Below are 21232 nucleotides of genomic sequence, written 5' to 3' on the forward strand. Positions count from 1 at the left end.
ACAAAGCCACATGGCACTGAACCCTTGTGCTATCTCTGAATGATTTAGGAGGCTGATGAACAGATTATTCCTGAATACTTAAGAAAACCCCTCAGTTTCTTTTTCTGAAGACACACACACACACACAAAAAGTCAGACTTGTTATTCTAAAAATCACAGAATGTTAGGGGTTGCAGGAATGCATCTAGGCAGGCTTTGAAAGTTTCCAGAGAAGGAGACTCCACAACCCCTCTGGGTAGCCTGTTTCAGTGGCCCATCAGCCTCACAGTAAAGAAGTTTCTCCTTGTGTTGAGGTGGAACTTCCTGTGTTCCAGCTTATATCCACTGTTCCTTGTCCTATCACCAGGCACCACCAAAAGGAGACTGGCTCTTTCATCTTGACAACTACTCCTCAGATATTTATAGGTCCCCTCAGCCTTCTGTTCTGAAGACTAAACATTCCCAGGTCTCTCAGTCTTTCTCACAGAAGAGATGTCCAAGTCCCCCAATCATCCTCACACTTCTCCAATAGATCCCTGTCTCTCTTGAATTGCAGAACACAAAACTAGCACAGTATTTCAGGTGCGGTCTCATCAAAGCAGAGTAGAGCGGGAAGGAAAAGCTCCCTAGACCTGCTGGACACACTTTTCTTGGTGCACTCCAGGATACCATGGGTCCTCTTGGCCAAAGAAATAGTCAGAAAAATCACTTTCTACTACTTTTTACTTGTGCAATACACAAGGCTAAAAAGGAGAAGCTGCTGCAGAATGTGTTTAAACACACCTCAAAGCAAAACTCAAGATGATTGGACACATTACCAAGTTATATACCTAAAAAAGAGGTGCATCACTGCAATGTACATCTACTAAACAATCAATGAAAGTTCAGCTAGCCCACAAGGAGCACCTATTCATCACCTCTTCCTCTCTACTGCTGACCTCACTCAGTTCCTGGTCTACATTAAAATACTGAATTCAGCCTCAACTGCCAGCTGCTGCTGCAGATAAAACTTTGTGATGTTCTTAAAAGTGCGATCCTTAGGTTGGATATTTTATGCTTTTTTTTGCTACACTTGCTTTACCAAGACTGTAAAATAGCCATAATGATGATTTGTATTGTCCAATGAGGACTCATCTGCCCTCTAACATAATGGATATGTCTTGGCCAAGTGGGACAGAACAGCCTGGAGAAGTGAAGGCTCTGGGGAAATCCTATAGCAGCCTTCCAGTACCTGAATGGGTCTATAGGAAAGATGGAGGACTATAAGAGCATATGGTGATAGGACAAGGGGTTTTAAACTAGAGCAGGGTAGATTTAGATTGCACATTAGGAAGAAGTCTTTATAATAAAGGTGATGAGACACTGGAATAGGTTGCCCAGAGAAGCTGTGGATGTCTCACTCCTGGAACCATCTGAGACCAGACTGGATGAGGCTCTGAGCAACCTGGTGTAGTGGGACATGTGCCTGCTTTTGGCAAGGGACTCAGAACTAGATGCTCTTTAAAGTGCCTTCCCATTCAAGCCATTTCATAATATGCTTCTCTGCCTAGCAGTTGTTCCACAGCAGTCCTTGCAAGTGTTCCATCTCCACTGAACAAACTTGCATTTTCTTACTAGGTATTGGCAACACTTCCAGCCTAGGGACTAAAATCCACACCACTTTCTAGTTCTTACATCTCTCCAACATCTTTCTGAGATTTCTATACCAGTGGAGGAGCTGACACTTTTGCTTGCACTCCAAAATTGCCCTCTGCTTCTCCCATGAGAAAAAAACAGTACTGTCATTCCCTTAAGTTGACAACACCTCTTTTGTTTTCCTGTGTTCAGACCTCTGGTTCTTTTCCTGGAAATTTCTCCAACACTCTTTATTCTCTTATGCTCAGCTATGTAATACTCTTTACTGCATTGCTCTTGCATACTCATGTTACTCTATCCCTCTGTGGTACCTCCATCAAATTTTCTCTCCTGCTCTGAATGAAATACCCGTTCTTTTGAATGAAAGGCCACTTAGTCCAAGCAACTACACACAGACCTCTCTCTTATGCTTTCTGAATGGAGCATCCTCTTCTAAGCCACAGGCACTACTTCCCTCTCCTCCTCTGTGCTCTCTCTCCTCACGAGGTTCTGTAGCACAGAACCAGCCAAAATATACAACCCCTCTGAGGGATTCTAAATTTACTTAGAAGTTAAAAGGAAAATCTTACATTCTTCAGGACCTTCAGTCTGTGTATTAGCCTAGAAAAAACCCCATATTCCTCACATTGTAACTCTCTATTTCCTTTTAATTTCTTTAGTTTTGCAATTATTATTCTTGAGTTTCAACTGAATATTTAGAATTGTTCACTGCTAGACTTTTGTGTCTATAATGTGCAGTCATATCACCAAGCACAACAGAGCACCCTGCCTGTAATCGGCACGGGTAGCACCAAAACCAAATTCAGCTATAAAAGCACACTGTGACATTAGATGATCTTACTGACTGCAGAAAGTAAAATGAAATAAAATAATAGAAAACAAAATTACAAATCCAAAGCATTTAACACCTTTGACAGGAAAAAAAAAATCCATGTAACATGTTGTTATGGAAACACTTATAAATACGGAGCTTAAGAGAGTCACTCTATCAGCAGAACAATGTAACCAAACATGTCCTAATGAAGCACAGATGTAAAGAAGAAAGAACTGGCACAGCCAGTCTATCTGAACTTTCACCTCTGTATTCCTCTGCTTCTCCGCTAAAATAAGTGTGGTATTTAAAAATTAAAAGAACTTTTATGTTTCCACAACTAAACCACGTCCTGTCTAACTGTCTGGATGAATTTACAAGGTGATAATACTGTTATTGTTAAAAATATTAAACACATACGTGTGAAGAAAAAGAGCTAACCTGGTATTTGTTTATAATTCACTAAAGACTAGATAGATTTTACATGAAATCAAGAGGTACATCTGTCAGAAATCCACCGGCCCTCTGCATTGTGGGAGCCCATGCAAGGCATGAACATATTGCTGGGGAAATAGGAAGGTTTAGTTAGGAAACCCAGCTTTCATAGAGCAGAACAAAAACCACTGTGAAACCTGCTTCCATCCAGCATGGAAATGGTATATTGCAATGAATTGCTTATTACTGTTACTCAAATCTTCCCAGATCCTATCTGGTCATGTTCAGTATTACTGTCCTGCAGACATTTACTTCAACATGCAGGGTAAATGCGGCTAATAAGCATAATTAGCTCAGACAGTGTATTTAATTTAGTTTTGCGCTAGAGACTAATTGCCTACTCAGCGAAGGGGAGGTGTAACATTTTTTTAAGATGCTTACCCGAGGGCCCTGATCACCTTGATCTCCCTGCAAAGTGGAAAGATGAGATGATAGGTTTAACACAGCATCTGTGTGCTACCCAGCTGTCTTAAATCATCTAACATTACACTGTGTCAATACAAACAGTCTCTTCACTTCATGCTGGGAGTGCTGTCCGTTCACCTTACAAGTGTTACCTGTACATCAACTCACCTTCTCGCCTTTTGGACCAGGAGGGCCCTGAAAGAAACAGAAGCAAAAATCAGTTACTGATACTGATGAAGTCCTGGAGCATAGCAAGAAACAAGCCTGCACCAACCTGTGATTTTTTTTGTAACAACATATTACCTCCTAATTTTTCACTTCAAATGCCAGGGCTATTCCACAGATGGTTTCTTTGCTGCATTAATAACAGTCACTGTGCAGTTATTGCTGAACAATTTGCTCACCCCCTGTGTTGAATCAGACTGCACAGACAAGCAAAACTATGCCTGAAATGGTAAAATTTCTATTGATTTCAGTTAGGGACAATTATCTTCTATGAGATAATAAATGTTTTCTAAGACTGTAAAACTTCTTAGCAAGCACAGCTAATAAATTCAGATATATAAATCTGCCTTGTATTTTGGCACCCTCCGTGTCTTACATTGCCAAAAAGAAAAAAAAAAGTAAAAAGGATTAGGAAATCTAAAAGTAGTGTTTTCATTCCTGTCTTTGGCAATGCTGAAGTCGATGTTTAGTCCTAGGCACCCCATTTTAGGCAAAATTAGCTCTCTGTATAAGAGGATTTTGGAGGAGTGTACGTATTGTTACTTACCATCAGACAAAGAGTAAGGTGACAGAACCACAAGACAGCAAGGTGCTTTCCTATTCCATTTTTTTATGGAGCACCTTCCAGAAAGCTACTATCAGGTTTGGAAAACACTAGTTTTCAGGTTAGTGTCTTGTGCACAAAAATGCTAGCAGCCTGCGGAGAGCTGGCTGCTTATACAGTGCAGGCTCTACCTTCAGCTTTCTGAAAGAGACACAAGTGTTTCATTACAAAGGAGGACCCGAGGTACGTATGAAAGCAGCTGGAAACAGAGAAACCACTGTCCAAGCTAGCGGGGTCCACCCTTGTAACGGAAAGAGTTTGTGTGTGCGTGTACACGTGCAGCGCAAGAAAAGGTTGCCACCAGCAGCATAATTAGAAATGAGCAAGTGCAACCTAGGTGAGCTGAGCACGTTTGAACCATTTAAGTAAGAATTTACACTGGGAAAAATTCATGTGGTTCACATAAATGCAAATGGAAGGAAGGTCAGTCTGCTGTGTATTAAAGACATGATGAATCACATGCAAGTCTTTGAAAATCCCTATTGTAGCCAATTTTCTGCTTATTTTTAAGGGCTTTTGATGCATGCCAGAGAAGAGCATCTGCTGCTAAATCTTTCAAGGAGTTAAAGCATATGCCTCTCCTTCCAGAGCCTGCCTCCTCTTCTGTCTGCTGCAGGGGACATACAAAAAAAGTCTTCTATCTGACTTCCCCACATCTCCTTCAGGAAGGACACTGCTCACTGCCAGCTAAGTGGAAACCATCTGGTCCATTAATTATGACCCCTGTCCGCTTTGTGTTGCCCTGCAAGAACTTGCCCTCTTTAAAAACAAATTGAACAAAATAATTTGATGAATAGATACAACCTTCTTGCACCTTTGAGGTCTCTCCACATTTACGTTTTTATACTTTAACCTTTACTAATACTTTCTAATGCACATCCTCATATATATACAGAATGGAAACTACATGCAGTGTTATCTGGAGTTAGCTATGGACTCCACATAGACTTGGACACGACATTACAGTAGAGCACGTTTTCAACAGGCTCACTTTAAAACATACACAAATATGTCACTGAACTTGCAAATTTGCAAACGCATCCCATCAGTAACACAGTAACTACAAAATGGGAAGAGCTAAAATCAGTCAAAGCTGGCTATCACAGCTTTTCCCACACTGACTACCAGGCACAAGCAAATGGCTGCACTCATGCTCTATGTCCTTGAGTTTGCAAACCATGACTCATTGAAGCAGAAACAAGTGAAAGTGTGCTTGCACAAGAGGTTCAGCCAGCAGATCTGGTGGGCTACTAGACCTCCTCCATGGTACAACTGGTGGCAATATGCTCAGCTGTCTCGACCTGTATATTTTGTTCTCTTAAGAGGTCTCTGAAGGCACAATCCATACCCAAAGATTTTTTTTAATAAGACTGAATCAAATATGTCAATTACATTTTTGCTCTCTTTTTCTGTTCAGGGTTTCTCTCAAAATTACCTGTCCAAATAATGTTCAGCAATCCAGGCTTTCTTCACTGCTCTCTGTTGGGGACAGTCAGCAGTTATGACTGCATGGGATTTGCTCTGAGCGCCACACGCCACCATTTCTATCAAGTCATCCTTCCATCACACACATTTTTCACACAGTCATCAATACCTGACAACTTTACCAGAAGTTAAAAACAGCTTTTCAAAACACCACAAGAGCATTTCTGATGTGAAAAACTTCACAAGTCTCTGCACTTGTATTTGCAGGGCTTTTGCTCTCCATGAGAATCTACAAAAACAAACAAACAACTGCAAATAAAAATAGCTCTTTTGGATGCTAGTGAAGCGAACCAGTGGGGTTTCATCAAAAGAAAATTAATGCAATTCTTTCACGGCTTGTTCACCCATCTCTGGCTCTTCTCCCATTATCTCAATTGTTCTCTATTGTTTTTCCAACTTTAAAAAGAAAATTCCTCTCCTCAGCCTTTGACATCATCTCCCAAGGCTGCTGCTGCAGAATTTATTAGTGTGTGTACATTGAGTGTACAGGCAGGGAGGGAGAAAAAGCTGAGGGAAAGTTGGGTTTGCAGGGGTAGAGTGTGATTAGGAGACAGATTTGCTTAAAGGACGGCAAGTTTTCTTCTGTTTAAGGGTATAGACACAAAGAACAGAGTGAGTAAAATAACACTAGCTTTGTAGGCCACAGCATAGACATCCTGCTTTTTTCCCAGGGAGATTTCTGTGCTTTCGTTTATGAGATGGCAGAGATCAAGCCGCTAGCTGCTGCACAAATGTGAAAGCATTTTGTATAAGTTATATGAAACGTCTGAGGTCAGAGCATTTCTGAAATAACTTTGCAGTGTTTTCACTGGAAACAGAGGCTCTTTTCTCAAAGTGTAATTATCTACTCCAGACTACTATACATTTCCAAGGAGAGTTTATAGCCTGTTTCACATAAGCAAGGCCTTGTAAATCACAAACACGTGCAAAATCTGCATTCATAATTAGGTGACAAAAACTACTGTTTTTCAAACAAGGTCTTCTGAAGCAGACCGAAAAGCCTCCAGGCACCTGACAGTCAAGAAAAATGTTGAAATGAGGGTCAAACCCATCTAACAGCCATGCTCAGCATTACTGGCAGGTGACCTTTTGACTATTAAAAACCCATTTCCATTCTCTGACCAAATCTTCACGTTTTCATAAATATGCATACAAGAAATAGAAGGACAAGAGGTCACAGTACTAGAAAACATGAGACTGATCTTTGTGGTCTTCATTCAGACAAAATTCCCCTTGGGGTTAGCTGAGTGTGATCAGCACGATTTTTCAAACAGCTGGCATTTCATATTTCATTCCCTGAAATAAGCTAATTTGGTATTCTAGCCCTGCAGCCATTGCCACCTTTACAGTTTTACAACAATTATACCCAGAGAACATCTTAAAAAGCCAGAATTTGATTTATATTGGTTTTACATGCATTCAAAATTAGCTGAATTCTCTTATAGATATGTTCTGGACTGTTATATATAGATATATATATAGGACTGTTAAGGTTGGAAAAGACCTTTAGGATCATCAAGTCCAACTGTAACCCAGCTACCATGACCACTAAACTACATCTTGAAATGCCATATCTACAAAGCTTCTTGAACACCTCCAGGGATGGGGACTCCACCACATCCCTGGGCAGCCTCTTCCAACATCTCACCACTCTTTCAATAAAGAAATTTTTCCTAATATCTAATCTAAACTTCCCCTGGCACAACTTAAGCCAAATCCCTCTCATCCTATTGTTAGTTACTTGGGAAAAGAGACTCACACCCATCTGACTCCATCCTCCTTTCAGGTAATTGTAAAGAGCAAGAAGATCTCCCCTTAGCCTTCTTTTTTCTAAACAACCCCAGTTTCCTTAGCCAATCTTGCTGTAGTTCTGCCTTTAACCATAATTCAGGCAGTTCTACCATGACTTCACGAAAAAGGCTCCAAGCATTGAGGGTCAAGTAGAACTGAAAAGAAAAAGGGATTTTCAGGAAGGGGTTCAAAGAAGCAGCAATGTTTCTAGGTTCTGCAGAAACTGCAAAGTGGAATCCAGATTTTAGTGACTGCTAGATAACCCATATGATGTCACTGCAAAAAGGACCTGGCAATGCCCAGCACAAGCTGGCAAGAACCAACCAAGAAGAATCAGTTGGACTGTGACAGTCCCAGGTGCCAATGGGATCATTCACCTTTAAGCATCCTCCTAAGCAATCTGAGATGTCAAACTCAGCAGCTCCTATCAGACAGCCACCACAGAAGACACAGGTAACAATAACCTTTTCATCTTATAGTCACTGCTTTCCTACGTTTCAGCCACAGGCTAAGGGAACCTGGCAGCTAGAGGACTGCTCAAGGCTTGCAAGATTCAGCCTTCATTTTAATTTGGGATGAAACAGCATAAAATGCATTTGTCCCTACTTGCAGCTACAGCATCCATAATAAAGGTGGAACGAGTGGTATAATGGAATAGTGGCTTTGAGATAAACAGAAAAGCAAACCAGAAAATCCAGTGTCAAGGCAACTAAGCAACTCCACAAAGGAAACCAATTTGACACTTTAGTTTAAACATGTTCTTAAAACTAAATGAAATGAGATATGCTGCCTAATTTAATTCCATTACTGCAACTGATTTTGAGGGTAGAAGGTGGTTGCAGCACATAACAAAATATTCAGTTAGAGAAATCAGACTTTTTCTTTCTTTGAGATTTGCCTCATGACTTTCACAAATCGCACGCTCCTGACTGGAACAACAACGCCTATTCTGACCTATCATTGCTGCAAAATCCTAGGACCAGATATACTGAATCACAAGATAAGATGTTATACAGAGTAATATGAAACAATACTACTTCAGAGTTCCTATGTTTGTTTTAGTCTTGCAGCCACTACACAAGCCCTGAACTACTTAGTGATGTGGTTTTGGAATTTGCTGAACTTGGCTGTGTTTACAGCCAGCATTTACACAGCCTACTTTACAATGCCAGCTTCTCAAGAATTTCCAGTGAATCTGAACTTCTTTCACCATAGGAAATATATTCCTTTCTCTTTTACATATTTTATTCTTCCCCTGGGATAGAACAGATTTATGGTGAACACTTTAAAGAAGTAAACCAACCAATGACCCAAAAGACTCTTAGCAATCTTTTCTTTGCTCTTCTGTTCACAAGCTTTTGTTGCAATATTCCAAGGCAGAGAAAAAGAAACCTGGATATTTGACACAATAATCATGCCTCACTTAATAAACATTATGTAAATGGCTGTAACCTGAGCAACATAAACCAGATTGCTATAATAGTCTAGATACTCAGCTCCTTTAACATTCACATCAACCAGTACATTGTAAACAAACCCTGCCATAAAGTCATACAACACTATCCAGAAGTTAGTGATTCATGTCAATACATAAATCAGACAAGTTCATGAACTGCAGGCAGAAGAACATGATTTGCCCAAAATGTGTCAAGAAAGCATGTAGAAAATAGCTTCTCGTGATATTATTGTTAGGATCAAGGTGGGGTGCTTCTTTTGGACTTGAAAATGTCACTGCCAAAGATTATCAGATGGCATCAAGACCTGCAAAGGGGGCAGTGTTAACTGACTAGATCAATATCCAGGAAGAAGCATAAGACTTGATGTCTCAAGCCAGAATCTACTAGAGAAGGTCTCTTCTTCCCTTCTCTGACATTACTTGCCTTTTTTTAAAAAAAAAAAAGAAAACAAAAACCAAGGCTGTGCTTTTGCTCCTCTTCTTCTCCCTTCTACAGAAGAATCTGATGTCTTTCTTTGAAAGCCTACAAAACTCAATGCAAATAATTCTATATTCTGTGGTGCAGACAGTATATGACTATGCTTGAGCATAAAAATCAAGGATGCACTTAACTATTGCCGTAAAATAAGCAAACATAATAAGCTGAACTACCTTTTAAAGTTTCTTATAATTCAGGTAGCTCCTCTGCATACCAGTAAGACCAAAGGTATGGTGAAAGAAGTTTGTCACAATATTTAAGCTAGGAAAGGAGCTTCTGGTAAAATCAAAAGCCTGCTGACTAGCACTTACTGCTCAATGCACTGTAATACAAGCATTTATTGAATCTAAGCCTTCAGTGCCTTGCCCACAGTGTCCTCCTATTCTCCCACTTGCTGGATAAGCATAAGTTTACTGGTTACACTAGAATTTTGAAGCAATACTGTGAAACAAAACAAAACAACTCTCCCAAAGCCCACCACAAACCCACAAAGGTAGTCTCACTCTACTAAACACATATGACCACATATAAAAAACAGATGAGAAAAATCTAATGTTGCAAAATCTCTCCTTTTATAAGGAAACATCCAGAGTTTCTGTTTTCAACAATGGCATAGGTGCAAGGAAGACACAAACACATAATCTTGGTTACAACAGAAAGACAGAAACAAACATTTTTGGCTGGTTCTTAGAACTATAGGAAGATACTGAAATGACAAGTGATGTGTGCCCTACAGAATCGAAATTCCTGAACCAGAACGAACAGGAAGCTTTTTTTTTTTAACTATCACTGTTACATGAATAAGGAGTTCAATTAATGATATAAAAACTATTTTTTAATGACAACACAATAAGATGCCAGTTTCAGTGGTCAATATTTGGTTTATAAAATAAAAAAACCCATGAGATGTGTCTTTGATACAGGCCAGTTCAGGTTTCCTACTCTTCCACCAACCCTCCAGCAGATTTCTATCTTGCTACATGCCCACCTGAGACTTGAAAAAAAGTGCCATGGTATCCTAAAATCATAGAATAGTTTGGCTTAGAAGGGACATTTAGAGGTCATCTAGCCCAAGTCCCCTGAAATAAACAGGGACATCTTCAGTTGGATCATATTGCTCAGAGGCTTGTCCCATCTAACTTTAAACGTTTGGGCATCTGTGACCTCTCTGAGCAACATATGCCAGTGTTTCAACACTCACATTGTGGAAAATTTCATCCTTGTATCTAGCTCAAATCTGCTCTTAGTCTAAAACAATTACCTCTTGTCCTATGACAAGAGGCTCTCCTAAAAAGTGTGTCATAGAATTTCTTTGGTTGGAAAAGACCTCTAAGATCACTGTGTCCAGCCATTGACCCAACACCACCATGGCCATTGGACCATGTCCAAAAGTGCCATGTCTACAGATTTCTTGAACACTTCCAGAGATGGTGACTCCACTACCTCCCTGGGCAGCCTGTTCCAATGCCTGACCACTCTTGCAGCAAAGAAATTTTTCATAATATCCAATCTAAAACTCCCCTGACCAAACTAGAGGTCATTTCCTCTTGTCCAATCACTTGACACTAGAGAGAAGAGACCAACACCAACCTGGCTCCAACATCTTTTCAGGAAGTCGTAGAGAGCAAGAAGGTCTCCCCTCAACCTCCTTTTCTCCTGATTAAATAACTGCAGCTTTCTCAGCTGTTCCTATTAAGACCTGTTCTCCAGATCCTTCACTAGATTCATTGCCTTTCTCCAGACATGCTCTGGCACCTCCATGTCCTTCATTGTCCTTCTTGTAATATGACTGAGATTAACTACTCATTCTCCAGTACCTCAGGTAGGCTGCTTTACAATCCTTTACCTCCACAAAGCCTCTCTCTTTATTCCTCCTCTCCCTTTTGTCGGATTAAGGATAGACACTTGGAGTCCCCCTCCAATCTATATGAATCTACCATGCATTAGATTATTTTGGAATTGCTGTTATATCTTCTCTGATAGAAACAGGTGTGTATCTTCACACGGTTTTTCTGCCTGTGTGAGCATGTGTCCCCACATGTGCGGGCACACTGATGGTAGTATTTAAATCAAGACTTCATTTCTGTATCAGTATTAACTCTGTAGCTGAGTGGTTTTGTTACAAGTGACAGGAAAATTAACATTGTGTGTGATACCTATGGAATAGGCAAAAGTGAGTCTGCTATCAAAAGATGGAAATAATCGTAAGTAGTCATGGGCTTCTTGATAAGATTCAATAGTTTCTGATATTCAATAACAAGAGAAAGTGCAGTTGACTAGAGTCTTGTACTTTCATTAATAAGACAGAAACACAGAAATTCAAGGAGCAATAAATTAAACAACTATTAAAAAAAACCCCAAAACACAACATAGGCAGGGGACAGGAAGACAAAGAAGAATGAAAGGATTTTGTTTTGTTTTTTGTTCTCAAATTTTACAATAAAAAGAACCAGAGTCCAAAGATTTTTCAAGGTAGATTGCTTCACCTTTTCCTCAGAAGAACTGCATTTATTGTTGTGTCAGACTGCTGAAGCAGGAAAGAAGTAATAGCTCTAAATATTTTTTATTGCCACAGACTTCACACCCTTTATTTTGCACTGAACGTTACAAGGGATATGAAACAAGGGAGAAAAAATAACTACCACTGCTTAACTTCCTAATTATCCCCATCTATTAAAATAACAAGGGCACAGCTCCACTCCAGAGGAGTTTTCTGCTCTTTAAGAAGCAAACTGTAAAATATAGACCTGTTTTACTCAAAGCCTGGTATCCTTCTGGCCTCTTGGTCTAAGCAGATGCATTAGGTATTGGTTCCTTAAACCCAATCAAAACATTCTACTTTATGGAAGCAATTAATATGCTCCAAAAGCAAGAACCCAAAAGCCCCCCAAAACACAACCATACAACACACACATACACACACACCAACCCAAAAAAAACTAACAGGAAGATCAGTATAGTCTGGTGGAATTTATGACGTATAAAACTGCAGGGATGATGGAAGGACATTCTGACTTTCTTTCCCAAGACAATAGAAATTGCAAAGAAAAGAAAAAATACCAAACAAACCCCAAAACCCTCCTGCCAATCCAACTTGTGAAATAATGTTTGCAGATTACTGAGATTAAAAAAAATACACTGTGAAATATGTTTCATACTGCCCTGGTTAGATTGTTTTATCCATAGGTCAGCTCTCATTTATTCCTAGAAGCGCCATAAGCAAACAACTCCTCACTGGGAGTTAACAACTTCTTGTTTTCTGAAACAGTGTTTTACATTCTAACGTTTCAGTCAGGTTTGTTTACCTAAACCTTGAACAGTGACTTCTGCAATATGAAGAGCTCTGCTGCTTCTGAGGTTAATTACTGGCCTGGTAGATAATTCAGTGGAAATTACAATGTGCTTTGCTCATTTGGTCTTTTTTTTTTTTTTTTTTTTACTTAAAAGAACCCTTTTGATGAGGATGACAGGCTGAACTTCAAGAGTTTTGAAGGAAATAAAGAAGGGAAGGGATGGGGAGAGCTTCAAAGCAATGGAGATTCACCACTGCCAGTCACGACCTATGAGAGAAGTACCTGTAGCCACTGAAATACCTCTTCCAATCTTTCTAGCTTTTTGGGTCTTTCAACTTTGCTGTCTCCATTACTACTGGGGAGAGAAATAGCATACAAATATCCTCTTTGACCGGCCATTGATTTCTTAACAGATGCTGCTTAGGGTACAGCTCTACAAAATAAACATAACCACATGCAAACAAACTATCCACATACTTGAAAAACTTTCTGTTCATCTACTCAAAATATAGACTGGTTCCAAACCAAGTCAGCTAGTGAAATAAAAGTAAGACAACACACAGGAAAAAAAAAAAAAGCCAGCTTGATTGTTGTACCCATACCCATTTCATTCTAAATGTTCCGATAGATTCTCACACTTTGCCATCTTTCTTATTGGAAGAAATTATAAAACAACCCAAAATCCCAAACACTAAGATTAGTTTCAGAGTCTGCTGCTAAAAGTCCAGTACCCTTTTTGAAGTCTTTCGCCCCATACCTGCCATCATATAAAGGCTGAACTTATGCAAACAAGCAAAACTGAACAGCTCACACACAATGTTTTGCAGTTAATATAACTTTACTTATTTCAACACTCACATACCTTTGCTGAAATTAAGTTTAACTTTTAAATAGGGGAGGTCCACTCTATTTTGCTACTTACTGTGGTGAATCCACACCTGTTTCTATAGCAGTGGCCTAAGTTTCACTCACTGTATCAAAGGCATTGCATCCTGTACACTCACTGTTTTTCCTTTTCCAAACTTTACTCAGTACAGAATACTTTTACCCTTTCAAGGGAGTAAAACACCAAAGAAAGATTTAGCTGATCTTCTAGTGTTTTCTGCAAATGTTACCACAAAATGCTACTGTAAAAAGCGGTGTGTTTCATGAATGGTTAAAAGAAAATGGCAATAAAGGATTAGTATAAAGCCAATGCTGTGAAAAATATAGCCCAAGGGACAGAAAGGCTTCTGAGACTGCAATATAACCTCCACAGATTAAGAGTATTGAAATTATTTCACAACCTAGGTAATTTTTTTAAAATTGAGGATATGCTATTACTTGAGAAAAATATGCTTTAGTGAAACACCAACATACATTTCCCTAAGGATCTCAGCCACTTTTCTTCCCTATCCTTTCCTTACACATCCTGTAGTACCTTTAGTTTCTGTGCGTGCCAAGCTCCAAGTATCCAAAACAGCCTTCTTACAGCAACTGCCTTACAAACGTAGTGATAAAAGACACAGTGCACAAATCTATCTTAGGCACCCTGTAAATGTTGTTACTTCAAGTATCTCCAAACTATCCTAGCTCCAAGTCATTGCTAGAAGAGGTAAAGACACTCTGTCATGACTCTGATCTTGATGGGGTTGGATCAACCCTTAATCAAAGTGAGTAGAGAGAAATAAAGGCACATAAAAATAGCATGTAAAATAATACAAACAAATGCTAGTAGAACTAAACTTTTTATTTTTCTCCCTCAGCCTCCACATCTACAGCAGGGGAAAACTACAATGACATACTTCATAGAGCTATTTATAGAGTTTGAGTTGAGACACTGGAGAAAGGAATTTTTGTCTCAGCTACAAATATACAGAATCTTTTATGCATAGGCATATATAAAAGTGAGATGACTGAAGATATTTTTGTAACCTTTAAGGCTGGCAACATCTCCCTTTATACAGGAAACAATATAAGATAACATAAAGTTTATTAAAAACAAAACAGTTTTCTCCTCAAGACTAAGAGCTTGGTCTACAAAATTCAGAACATCTTCAGAGGAAATTACACACATCTGTATATGTACACTTAAATGGATACTCATTCTTTTTGGCAAATGATCACTAACAGGCACACTGTGCAATGTAATTGGATTGTAATTCTGAAAATACATGGTTCTCCGATGTGTTTCTCAGCAGCTCACAACTCCTGAGCATTACTGATGGATCTCAACAGAAACAATTATTGGGGACTCCTATGCTATTGTGGGAACAGCCAAAACATTGTTTTTTGAGTGCAGAATTCTGTATTAAAACTCACTGACAGAATGGGTATTTCATTGTCATACTGTCAGAACATAAAACACTCTAATGAAAGGAATTACTGCATTTTTCTGGGTTGCTGGTTGGTTGGGTTTTTCCTTCCTGCTTGCCTCCAAAGTGGACTCATATTTACAGGAAAGAATAGCCCATCATCATCACAGCGCTTCATGCCAGCACCAATTCAACATAAAGAACCTGAAGCATTTCTGCTTACATATAAGGTTGCTTAATGCCAAATTTCAGCAGAAAAAAGTGTCACTTTATAATGGTAAATACTAAATTTGAATCTTCCATCTTCCATTCTTTGGAAGCTGAGATCCAAATCTCCCAGCTTGGCTTTAGTTTGCAAGACTTTTGAGGTACCAGCACACAAAAGTCACCAGGACTTGGGATTGATAAGGGGTGATCAAGGAATTTCTGGTATTTTGAAAACCCTGTGAAAGACTAAGACTTTAGATATCACAGAATTATCTTTAAGTCACTAAAATCTTGACGAAATACATGGTTTTATAGATCTTCTTTTAATTTTTTTTTTTTAATTTTTTTTTTTTTTTTAAGCTAGTGAAATTACTGGGATCTGCAACAAATTGAACTGGAATTCAAAGCTGAAACACAGCATGAGGATCAGTAAAAACAATAAACCAGTAGGAGTTTAATATTGAATGAAAACCATGTGCAGCGGGATAGTAAAATATTCTATACCATTCCTGAACACAGTGCAATGCTTTGCTTTGACATAATTCCTAATAAAATACAGAACACACTGTATTTCTGCCATCTGTAGAATAGGATGAAGAAAATACAAAGGTCATTTGATAAAGGAATGATTTAGGAATATAAGAAATACTTCAGAGCTCTTAATTATATTTTGACAACTCTTTGTACATCTCATAGTGGAACCACAGTGCTAGGCTTGCGATTGCCATTTTGTACTCATCTGTACTCTGTTAAGCTAAGCTCTGCTATACCAAATTAAGGCTTACAAGTAATTTTGCTTCATAGTTCTTCACTTGCTATTAGAAGATCTAGTATGTCCTGGTGACAGCTGCAAGTTCTAGATGAATAGGTAGGCTGTAACATTTATGCTAGCATTTGTAATGAGTGATTCAGATTCTTCATGTCTATTTTATTGAAACAAATCCAATTATTTTCAGAAATTAATGATCCTACCCTGCAGAATAGTTAGTAATATCCTACAGATATAAAGCTGCCCTTCATGTCCTTCTTAGAATGGGAATTAGGAAGAAGTTCTTTACTATGTGGGTGGTGGAACACTGGAACAGGTTACCTAGGGAAGTGGTGGAGACTTTATCCCTGAAGAAATTCAATGTCATGCTTGATGGAGCTCTGAGCAACCTGATCTGGTTGGGGATGCCCCCTTACTGCAGGGCAGTTGGACTAGATGACCTCTAGACATCCCTTCTAACTCAGTGCATTCTGATTCTATGTTTTCTTTTAGAGATTTAGATATTAGTTTTACATTTTTATTTACTCTGGGATGTGGTTTCCCAGAGTAATAGTACCATAAATGGTCACTATGTGAACTATGAAGCAAAGGGATCAACTTCTAAAAGTCTTGGGATAAAGAACTTACACTCTTCCAAGAACCCATCTTCCAAGCTTTCATAATCTGTTGCCTACTGCTTATGGAAAGCTTAAGTTTTAGTAAAAGAAGCCACCTTCCTAACAACAGAACTTATTTTATGAGGACATCCAGAGCTGACAATACCTTGCATGAAGAGTCCTTTCCACAAAATTCTGTACAGCCAATATTCTTATTTTGATATTTTAGAAAATCAAAACTTAGACTGAATTAGGTAATTGTTAAATTAACTGACTTAAAATCTGTATTTCTCTCAATCAGGTAAGAGAATCAGAAATACATTATGAGTTCCAGAAAATTCTGTGGAACATTGACACAACTTGCCATTTCATCACGATCTAGGTTTGAAATTGAAAACCTTTAACAGCAGGAAGAAGAACACAGAAGCACAGTTGGGGTAGTCTGTCCTCTACTTTGAGCACCTGTCATTAGTTTAAGTGAGGTCTAATAAATCTTATTATCCCCAACTAAGTTCACTTAGCAAGGTACTCTAAGGAAATCATTGATCTGTCATTAGAGGCTCCTTTGCAAATCCTGATAAAAGAGTGGGAAAAGAAAACTGAAAAGACATGTTGGAAGCAGAGCACAATATCCAACGCTACAAGAATTTTACTTATTGACACTTGGAACTTACTCCCTTCAGCCTTAGTCTTGGTGCAACTGATAGTCCAGCACAATTTGACCCTAAATCTCCAGTTCTATGCTTTTGTCTTTACACAACAAAGAACTTTCTTATCTGCACTAATGTCATCTGCTTTGCCAAAAAAGAATTTCATATTCACAGCTATCCTGGCTTACATATGTGCACAAGTTCACCAGAGGAAGATGAAGAGTTTTGTATTTTAAGAGTGGTTATTGTTTTGTTAATTCCTTTTAACAAAATATACTTCTGATTTATTACATACAAAACCGAGAGAGCAACATGCTTTTAAGAAATTAAATCCATTAATTCCTTCTGGGAAGATACATTTCTTGCATCCTTTGTGTTATAAAAATTTATGTGCACGTCAGACAGTAAACGAGAAGTTTTGAGCACGATTTCTCCTCCTATATTCTCTGATGCGGTTCAGTTGGGCAATTAACATAAAATGAAAAGCCATGATGATGGCATTTGTTTTTTCATGTTCACAAATCAGTATGGGCTCAGTGCTTCCTTAAAGGATCACACAATTTCCATAGTGTTCAGGAATCCTGTTACAGCTTTAGAGAGGAAGGAAAATCATAAGCAAATGGTAGAGCTCTGCCCACTTAATACATATGAAACTTAGTACAAGCTTATTTATGTGGTGCCCTCTGTTAAAATTACTTTCAGATTTCAAAACCAATGGTAAATTGTTATAAGCAGCAATGGGATCACGAATTTGGCCTTGTTATGGGTACAGATGGAAGTAAGAAATAGAGTGATGCATACTGTGTTTGGCTCTCTTCCTATGTCTATCTGGCCACTAGATGAGACTAATCATTTTTTTCAAAAGACACTACATTAATCTATTTCTACTGCTGTATATGAGTCCAAGCTCTCAGGCTAAGCTTAATCTTATTTTCATTTACACAGGTATAACTAATTATTTTGGACTTGATGACAGTAGTCAGGAGGAAATACGTGGTGTGCATGTGAAACTACAAATGTTTTAAACTCAGGAAGATGTTTTGGTTTTGTTGCTTTGGTTTTGTTCGAAAGACAAATAAATCTGTTATTTATTCTCTTTCAGTGCTTGTATTTCTTTACCAAAGCCTAACAAATTGTTCATTCCCCTTTGAAACTACATTTCCTCCTTCACTTAAAGGACCCACCACAACATGATGTGAGGTTCTGTATTTAACACCCACTGACAATGGTAATACCTAGGGCAGAACATGGGAAATGCAGTAGCTGTTTCCACTCTTTCCATGTTAGTGAAAATATTTCAGAAGAAACATGAACCTGAATCTTTAGAATCAAAATTATATTTGGCTCCCTTGAAACGATAACAGAGTGCATTCGCTATGCACTGGCACTAAATTCTAACATGTATTGTGATTTCTAAATAAGTAATCACAGTTTACGTAAAGAATTCAGAAGAAACTAAGATACACGATATTTAATAAAGGAATTTCAGAACCTACACTGAAATACTGGCCTGATGGCCTCCTGAAAAAGTGTGAGTCACACACAAATATATAAACCAAAGATAACATGACTCCAGATTTGCCTGGAAAGCAAAAATGGGAGTAACTGTACCTCTTCTTTTTTACAAAAATAATTGTTGAAAAGTGACAGCAAAATCTGACCTGCAACTCAAAAGCAGATCAGCATTTGAATATCCAAACTGAGTCATACAATGCTGCAGCAGGACCTTGTGTTTACAAGGGGGCTTAAGGTGTCAGCTTCTAGAAGGAGAAACAGGCAAAAACATCATTCTCTAGAGTGTAAATAGCTGATAATCTGGATACAATCACTGAGCTTCTCTCAGGAGCAGCGACTTCAGTACACTCTGTTCTCAAGGTGATGGACTACTTCTCCAGCCATATACTGATACCGTCCTTCACAAGCACACTTTCCTAATTCTCCTGCTCTCCGTACAAGTAGAAAGACTTGAGTCATTCCAAAAGGCAAACTGTTTGGAACAAGGAACATGAAGTCTACAACTCAGTTTATGGTGGTCAGGACAAAACAAGCACATCCAGCTCTAAGGGTCTGTTGTGTAGAGATCACTTGCCAACACTAGCGATTAGGACCTATTACGTATCTTGCCCATAGCTTAAAAAGCCATCAGAACACATAGATGATCACTTGACCTCATCAGCTGCCCCAGCAGTGAATGGCATTTGCTGAAAGCAACATTTCACAGGTCTTGGGATGCAGGTGGCTATCCAAACAACCAAAGATGAAAGGGAAACTCAGCAGGACTTCAACTGTATTTTCTTTACACAGCCTCCTACCCATCTTTCCTGCTGTCAGATACTCAACTCTTTCCTAAGGTCTAGGATTTTCTTACCATCACAGTGTCCCCTAGGAATTGATATATGCCTTACATAAACTGTTGCCATCCTAATCAGCTCAAAACTATGGGCTACAGCCTCCTAATTATTTGTCTCAGTTCTTGACAAACCCCAGAAAACTAGAAGTTAAAACTGTTCCCACCAGCTCTGTTGACAGCACAAACCAGTAACAGGCTGTCTAACCTTGAATCAGAATCTTTGCCATTAGAAATTAAAAATAATCCAGTCACATAGCCTGAAGCTTGATGGTGAAAAAGACACACGCATACATTTGTCACCAGAATTGCTATGGTAACCCTTTATCATGCACACAACACTGGAAAATTTCAGACTGAAATGACATCATTTCCACAGACATTTCACATGGAAGAAAACAAGAATCTCATGAAAACAAGTATCAATCATCAATACTTTGTCCAGTTCTGCTGTAGATTTGAATGGTTGCCAAAGACAAGGGAGAAGCATCTGTGGGGCTGCTGTATCTCAAAGTCCCACAGACAGAAAGACCCTGTATGCTGACGTGAGAGAAAGTGTTGCACCAGAGATAGGGCAGGGAGGGGATATTGCCACAAAGAAGAGTTAGATGACTGAGACAAAGTCAGGGTCTGGGCTTCAGTTTAGGAGGAAAGATATTTAAATGTAATTGCCTATGTCATACAGATGGCAACATAGGCTAAAAAGCAATTCAGCAGAAAGTTTTTTAATGCAGTAGCTGCCTATAATCAGAATCTGTAATTAAGTGGCAGCAAATGTGTGCAATTAGGGCCATGTGAAAGGTTCCTGAGGTATCCAAGACAGCTGCCCATGACTGACAGATGCATTGGCCCGGCATAGACTCTAGCCCCTGTATATGCAACACCCAGAGGCTAGGCTCATCTTGTGCAGCAGCAAATGCCTGCATGCAAGCAAAGCCATCAAGCCCTTGGAGTTTACAATGAGCTGAAGAGGTCTCCAGGTACACTGAATATTTATTCAACCTTCACTGAATAGCAGGAGTGTTAAGACACCTCACATATCAACACCTACACACAAGCTCCCATATTTAGTCATCTTGGTCTAAAGCTGGTTCATACTCTCAACTGTCTCATGTGGCTCTGACTTCCTCATCAGTGCCCTTGCAAGAACTGTCCCTGGACTCAATCAGTCAGGCTGATTGACTGAGTGCATTCGTATCCTCCCTGCCACAGCAAGAGCATCTTGAGCTGGAAAGGAGGAAAAGGCAATGTTAAGGATAATGCTAAGTGTTGCTTAGAGCAATGGCAACTGCACAGAGGTGAGGACCAGGAGGAACTATTGAAGTTAGGATATAGTCATGTGGGGCATTGTACCTATTTTCTGCACAATCTTTCAGGGCACAGAGAAGTTAATAAAATTTAGGGGAGGTGTGTGCATGTGTGTATGTTCAGAGGCTTATTCCTGTAGCTTGCACCCCAATACTCTTAAAATTGTGACAAGATTTCTCTAACTTTCTGCCCTTGAAACAGCGCTGCCATCTCCACTATAGCTCTTAGCCTACAGCTACCTCAGAGCAGTTCATGTTGAGATATGAGCTCCAAAGACTGAGAGGCTGTTTACAAGCATTAAGCAAGAGACTCTCCAAGCAGCTGAAATGTAAGAGATAAGGATCCAAATCCAGAGGAAAAGGACACGGGTGGCAGCACAAGTCAACATCAACTAGAGGGTAGCC

The 21232-nt window shown here is 39.1% G+C and overlaps 1 protein-coding gene across 1 annotated transcript in view; it reads right to left on the bottom strand.

The window, feature by feature from the left end:
• COL25A1 (collagen type XXV alpha 1 chain) overlaps positions 1–21232 on the bottom strand; it is a 348081-nt gene that overhangs the window by 104591 nt on the left and 222258 nt on the right. Inside the window, exons 8-9 of the mRNA XM_068136899.1 lie at positions 3494–3520; positions 3302–3328 (exon numbers count right to left, since the gene is read on the bottom strand). Coding sequence (XP_067993000.1) covers positions 3302–3328; positions 3494–3520 — 54 coding nt within the window. The remainder of the gene's footprint in view (positions 1–3301; positions 3329–3493; positions 3521–21232) is intronic.

Source organism: Melanerpes formicivorus, unplaced genomic scaffold (assembly GCF_026170545.1).
Source record: "Melanerpes formicivorus ecotype bairdi unplaced genomic scaffold, bMelFor1.0.p_v2 SCAF_4, whole genome shotgun sequence".
Lineage (NCBI taxonomy): Eukaryota > Metazoa > Chordata > Aves > Piciformes > Picidae > Melanerpes > Melanerpes formicivorus.